At 51.3% G+C, this 7,201-nt stretch overlaps 1 protein-coding gene across 1 annotated transcript; it reads left to right on the top strand.

Moving 5' to 3' along the window:
* The first annotated feature begins 968 nt into the window (after window positions 1–968).
* On the top strand, window positions 969–4,780 carry PHLDA2 (pleckstrin homology like domain family A member 2). The gene is made up of 2 exons (XM_038765158.1): window positions 969–1,713; window positions 4,731–4,780. The coding sequence occupies exon 1, from the start codon at window positions 1,332–1,334 to the stop codon at window positions 1,710–1,712; it is 381 nt and encodes a 126-aa protein (XP_038621086.1). The 5' UTR covers window positions 969–1,331; the 3' UTR covers window position 1,713; window positions 4,731–4,780.
* The last annotated feature ends 2,421 nt before the right edge of the window (window positions 4,781–7,201 follow it).

The following is a 7,201-nucleotide window of genomic DNA, read 5'->3' as shown; positions in this document are numbered from 1 at the left end:
TTGATTGATTGATTGATTGATTATTAAGCACTTACTATGGTGCAAAGCACTGTTCTAAGCGCTGGGGAGGTTACAGGGTGATCAGGTTGTCCCACGGCGGGGGGGGGGGGGCTCACAGTCTTCATCCCCATTTTCCAGATGAGGTAACTGAGGCACAGAGAGGTTAAGTGACTTGCCCAAAGTCAGACAGCTGACAGTTGGCAGGGGTGGGATTGGAACCCATGACCTTTCCAAGGGCTGGGTCCAGGGCTGTGCGGTACGGTGCTCTGCACGCAGTAAGCGCTCAATAAATATGATTGAAGGAAGGAAGGAGGAAGTGCGACTGGGTGAGTGAATGAGTGAAATCACCCGGGGCCCGTGAGTCACGCGGAGGGGAGGCCGGGCGAAGGGCAGAGGGCAGCGGGGTGGGGAGCGGCCCGGCCTGCTGAGCGGGGGTGGGAGGGGGGGGGAAGATGGGGAGGGGCACCGGCAGGCCGGGGTGCTGGGGCTACTTATAGGACCGGTCCCGCAGGACGAGCCGGGGCACACAAGGGCAGGCTTGGAGACGCTCCCCAGCCTGGCTGCATCCACCCCGGCGCTTAGCACAGTGCCAGGCCTACCGCGAGCCGTCGACGAATCCCATCCTAATCTGGCGCTCAGCACAGCGCCGGGCCTTCAGGGAGCGGTCGACGACTCCCATTTTATCCCAGCCGGGCCTGTAGCGAGGGCTTGACGAATCTCATCCTAATCCGGCGCTCAGCACAGCGCCGGGCCTTCAGGGAGCAGCTGACGACTCCCATCCTATCCCAGCCGGGCCTGTAGCGAGGGCTCGACGAATCTCATCCTAATCCGGCGTTCAGCACAGCGCCGGGCCTTCAGGGAGCAGTCGACGACTCCCGTTTTATCCCAGCCGGGCCTGTAGCGAGGGATCGACGAATCTCAGCCTAATCCAGCGCTCAGCACAGCGCCAGGCCTTCAGGGAGCAGTCGACGACTCCCATTTTATCCCAGCCAGGCCTGTAGCGAGGGCTCGACGAATCTCATCCTAATCCGGCGCTCAGTACAGCGCCGGGCCTTCAGCGAGAGGTCGACGAATCCCAACCTAATCCAGCGCTCAGCACAGCGTCAGGCCCTCGGCGAGTGTCGGAGGAAGCCCATCCTCTCCCAGCACTCAGCGAGCGCTTGATTCCCATCCTATCCCATCCAGGCCTGTAGCGAGCGCTTGAATCCCATCCCCTCCCAACCAGTTAGCGAGGCCTCGACGGACCCCAGCGCTCAGCACAGCATCCGTCCCGCAGCGAGCTGTGGACACAAAAGAGGCCGGCCGGCTTTCACGGCGGGAACACCACCGGCATGGGCGTGCGCGAGTCCGAGGTGATCCGGGCCGGCGAGCTGGAGAAGCGCAGCGCCAGCCTTTTCCAGCTTTGGAAGAAGAAACTGGTGGTGCTGACGCGGGACAGCCTGAGCTTGCTGCCCGAGGGGGCCGGGCGGGGGAGACGCCCCAAGGAGCTGAGCTTCCAGTCCATCCTCAAGCTGGACTGCGTGGAGCGCACGGACAAGTACGTCTACTTCACCATCGTCACCACCGACCGCAAGGAGCTGGATTTCCGCTGCGCCGATTCCAGCTCCTGGAATTCCTCCATCGCCCTGGCCCTCATCGCCTTCCAGAACCAGAGGGCCGTGGAGACGTTCCGCGGCCGCCGCCAGCCGCCCCCGCCGGCCTCCACCCCCTGAGGTGAGGTACTCGTAATCAATCGATCAATCAATCCTATTTATTGAGCGCTTACTGTGTGCGGAGCACTGGACTCAGCGCTTGGGAAGTCCAAGTTGGCAACATAGAGAGACGGTCCCTACCCAGCGGTGGGCTCACGGTCTAAAAGGGGGAGACAGAGAACAAAACCACACATACTAACAAAATAAAATAAATAGACCGCTTAGCACAGTGCTCTGCGCTCAATAAATACGACTGAGTGAATGAATGAATGAATGAAAGTGAGGACCACCCCCTACCCCCCGCATCGTCAGCATCCTAGCATTTTGTTAATATGTGTTGTTTTGTTGTCCGTCTCCCCCTTCTAGATTGTGAGCCCGCTGTTGGGTAGGGACCGTCTCTAGATGTTGCCGACTTGGACGTCCCAAGCGCTTAGTACAGTGCTCTGCACACAGTAAGCGCTCAATAAATACGATTGAATGAATGAATTTGTTAAGCCCTTACTCTGTGCCAAGCACTGCTCTATAACCATAATGATGATGATGGTATTTGCTTAATGCTTACTATGTGCCAAGCATTGTTCTAATAATAATAATTATTAGAGAAGCAGTGTGGTTCAGTGGAAAGAGCCTGGGCTTTGGAGTCAGAGGTCATGGGTTCAAATCCCAGCTCCACCACTTGTCGGCTGTGTGACTTTGGGCAAGTCACTTAACTTCTTTGGGCCTCAGTTCCCTCATCTGGAAAATGGGGATGAAGACTGTGAGCCCCACTTGGGACAACCTGATCACCTTGTAACCTCCCCAGCGTTTAGAACAGTGCTTTGCACAGAGTAAGCGCTTAATAAATGCCATTATTATTATTATTATTATTATTATTATAATGGTGGCATTTATTAAGCGCTATGTGCAAAGCACTGTTCTAAGTGCTGGGGTAATAATAATAATAATAATGATGGTATTTGTTAAGTGCTTACTATGTGCAACGCACTGTTCTAAGCACTGGGATAGATACAAGGTAATCAGGCTGTCCCACCTGGGGCTCACAGTCTTCATCCCCATTTTACAGATGAGGTAACTGAGGCACAGAGAATAATAATAATAATAATAAGGATGGCATTTATTAAGTGCTTACTATGTGCCAAGCACCGTTCTAAGCACTGGGATAGATACAAGGTAATCAGGCTGTCCCACATGGGGCTCACAGTCTTCATCCCCATTTTACAGATGAGGTAACTGAGGCACAGAGAATAATAGTAATAATAATAATGATGGCATTTATTAAGCGCTTACTATGTGCAACGCACTGTTCTAAGTGCTGGGATAGATACAAGGTAATCAGGTTGTCCCACATGGGGCTCACAGTCTTCATCCCCATTTTACAGATGAGGTAACTGAGGCACAGAGAATAATAATAATAATAATAAGGACATTTATTAAGCACTTACTATGTGCAAAGCACAGTTCTAAGTGCTGGGATAGATACAAGGTGATCAGGTTGTCCCACATGGGGCTCCCAGTCTTCATCCCCACTTTACAGATGAGGGAACTGAGGCCCAGAGAAGTTAAGTGACTTGCCCAAAGTCACACAGCTAACGAGTGTGCTTCCTACCCCTCCCCACAGCACCTATATATATGTATATATGTTTGTACATATTTATTACTCTATTTTATTTGCACATATTCTATTTATTTTATTTTGTTAATATGTCTTGCTTTGTTGCCTGTCCCCCCCTTCTAGACTGTGAGCCCGCTGTTGGGTCAGGACAGTCTCTAGATGTTGCCAACTTGGACTTCGCAAGCGCTTAGTACAGTGCTCTGCACACAGTAAGCGCTCAAGACTGTGAGCCCACTGTTGGGTAGGGGACCGTCTCTCTACGTTGCCAACTTGTACCTCCCAAGCGCTTAGTCCAGTGCTCTGCACACAGTAAGCGCTCAATCAATCAATCAATCGTATTTATTGAGTGCTTAAATTTGATTAAATGAAATACAATTTAAATTAAATTGTATTTCATTAAATCGTATTTAAATACGATTGAATGAATGAATGAATGAATCAATCAATCGTATTTATTGAGCGCTTACTGTGTGCAGAGCACTGTACTAAGCACTTGGGAAGTACAAGTTGGCAACATAGAGAGACAGTCCCTACCCAATAGTGGGCTCACAGTCTAAAAGTGAATGAATGAATGAATACGATTGAATGAATGAATGAGTGGCGGAGCCAGGATCTGAACCCATGACCTCTGACTCCCAACCCCGGGCTCTTTTCCACTAAGCCACGCTGCGTCCCCGTACAGTGCCCATCTTACCTCCTTCCCTTCCCCCCAGCACCTGTATATATGTATATATGTTTGTACATATTTATTACTCTATTTTATTTGTACGTATTTATTCCATTTATTTTATTTTGTTAATATGTTTTGTTTTGTTCTCTGTCTCCCCCTTCTAGACTGTGAGCCCACTGTTGGGTAGGGACCGTCTCTATATGTTGCCAACTTGTACTTCCCAAGCGCTTAGTCCAGTGCTCTGCACACAGTAAGCGCTCAATAAATACGATTGATTGATGATTGATAAATACGATTGAATGAATGAATGAGTGGCGGAGCTGAGATTTGAACCCATGACCTCTGACTCCCAAGCCCGGGCTCTTTTCCACTAAGCCACGCTGCTTCCCCGTACAGTGCCCATCTTACTTCCTTTCCTTCCCCACAGCACCTGTATATATGTATATCTGTTTGTACATATTTATTACTCTATTTATTTATTTATCTTACTTATACATATCTATTCTATTTATTTTATTTTGTTAGTATGTTTGGTTTTGTTCTCTGTCTCCCCGTTCTAGACTGTGAGCCCACTGTTGGGTAGGGACTGTCTCTATATGTTGCCAACTTGGACTTCCCAAGCGCTTAGTCCTGTGCTCTGCACACAGTAAGCGCTCAATAAATACGATTGATTGATTGATTGATAGTAAGCGCCGAACAAATATCGTCCAAAAGTGGGAAGCGAGGATCTGACCCCCGTCTCTCTCTCTCTCTCTAGAAGGTGCATCATTTGCTGGAGATCACATCGTGGAGAGCGCGGAGATGCGGATTAACTCCAAGGAGGGGAGCGGGGGACCCCGGTCCCCAAGGACGCAGACGCATTGACCGATCCCAAGACGGGTTTTCCGGACACGGGGGTGGTGTCCCCCCATCCGCTCACACGCATCCCCATCCCAATCGGGCCCACCTCCAGTCCTTCCTATTTATAATAATAATAATAATAATGATGGCATTTGTTAAGCGCTTACTATGTGCCAAGCACTGTTCTAAGCGCTGGCGGGGAGGATACAAGGTGACCAGGTTGTCCCGAGTGGGGCTCACAGTCATCATCCCCATTTTACAGATGAGGGAACTGAGGCTCCGACAAGTGAAGTGACTTGTCCAAGGTCACACAGCAGACTGGGCCACGGTTCCGCCCCCGCCTCACGGGATGAGATGTTTAAGTTATTGGTGTGCCTTTCTGTCTGTGTTTTCTATTTATTCCAAGGGAAGCCGGGCCCGAGGCTGGTTTCCTCCTTTTGCATGGCCGTTCATTCCAAATAAAGGAGTGGAGAGGTTCACTTTTCTAGCCCTTGGCGAGGCCTGAGTGTTTTGGGAGAGGGAAGGCCTGCTTGTTCCTGCAGGAGCAGGTGGGATGCGGGTGAGGAGGACGCTGCTGAGCTGACATCGCGGACACTGTCCCCACCGTCCCCCATGGCTGGGAACTGGGGGACACCGGACCCATCATCCCCCCAGAACCATCACCCCCACGGCTAGGGATGGGGTCTGCCCTTAGTACACTGCTCTGCACACAGTAAGCGCTCAATAAATACAATCAACCGAGTCCTAAAGGCGTCCCCATCATCCCCCCAGGACCATCACCCCCACGGCTAGGAATGGGGTCTGCGCTTAGTACAGTGCTCTGCACACAGTAAGTGCTCAATAAATGCAATCGACCGAGTCCTAAAGGCGTCCCCATCATCCCCCCAGGACCATCACCCCCATGGTTAGGGATGGGGTCTGCGCTTAGTACAGTGCTCTGCACACAGTAAGCGCTCAATAAATACAATCGACTGAGTCCTAAAGGAGTCCCCATCATCCCCCCAGGACCATCACCCCCATGGTTAGGGATGGGGTCTGCACTTAGTACAGTGCTCTGCACACAGTAAGCGCTCAATAAATACAATTGACCGAGTCCTAAAGGCGTCCCCATCATCCCCCCAGGACCATCACCCCCACGGCTAGGGATGGGGTCTATACTTAGTACAGTGCTCCGCACACAGTAAGCGCTCAATAAATACAATTGATGATGATGGTTAGGGATGGGGTCTGCATTTAGTACAGCGCTCTGCACACAGTAAGCGCTCAATAAATTCAATCGACCGAGTCCTAACGGTGTCCCCATCATCCCCCCAGGACCATCACCCCCATGGTTAGGGATGGGGTCTGCGCTTAGTACAGTGCTCTGCACACAGTAAGCGCTCAATAAATACAATCGACCGAGTCCTAAAGGCGTCCCCATCATCCCCCCAGGACCATCACCCCCACGGTTAGGGTTGGGGTCTGCGTTTAGTACAATGCTCTGCACACAGTAAGCGCTCAATAAATTCAATCGACCGAGTCCTAAAGGCGTCCCCATCATCCCCCCAGGACCATCACCCCCACGGTTAGGGTTGGGGTCTGCGTTTAGTACAATGCTCTGCACACAGTAAGCGCTCAATAAATACAACCGACCGAGTCCTAAAGGCGTCCCCATCATCCCCCCAGGACCATCACCCCCATGGTTAGGGATGGGTCTGCGCTTAGTACAGTGCTCTGCACACAGTAAGCGCTCAATAAATACAATCGACTGCATCCTAAAGGCGTCCCCATCATCCCCCCAGGACCATCACCCCCATGGTTAGGGATGGGGTCTGCGCTTAGTACAGTGCTCTGCACACAGTAAGCACTCAATAAATACAATCGACCGAGTCCTAAAGGCGTCCCCATCATCCCCCCAGGGCCATCACCCCCACGGCTAGGGATGGGATCTGCGCTTAGTACAGTGCTCTGCACACAGTAAGCGCTCAATAAATACAATTGACCGAGTCCTAAAGCTGTCCCCATCATCCCCCCAGGGCCATCACCCCCACGGCTAGGGATGGGATCTGCGCTTAGTACAGTGCTCTGCACACAGTAAGCGCTCAATAAATACAATTGATCGAGTCCTAAAGCTGTCCCCATCATCCCCCCAGGACCATCACCCCCAGAGCTAGGGTTGAGATCTGTGCTTAGTACAGTGCTCTGCACAGTAAGCACTCATTCATTCGTTCATTCATTCAGTCAGTCGTATTTATTAATAATAATAATAATAATGGTATTTGTTAAGCGCTTACTATGTGCAAAGCACTGTTCTAAGCGCTGGGGAGATACAAGGTGATCAGCTTGTCCCACGTGGGGCTCACAGTCTTCATCCCCATTTCACAGATGAGGGAACTGAGGCCCAGAGAA

This window comes from Tachyglossus aculeatus, chromosome 22 (genome assembly GCF_015852505.1).
Source record: "Tachyglossus aculeatus isolate mTacAcu1 chromosome 22, mTacAcu1.pri, whole genome shotgun sequence".
Lineage (NCBI taxonomy): Eukaryota > Metazoa > Chordata > Mammalia > Monotremata > Tachyglossidae > Tachyglossus > Tachyglossus aculeatus.
The sequence above is the reverse complement of the archived record's forward strand: the minus strand, read 5'-3'. Positions and strand labels throughout refer to the sequence as shown.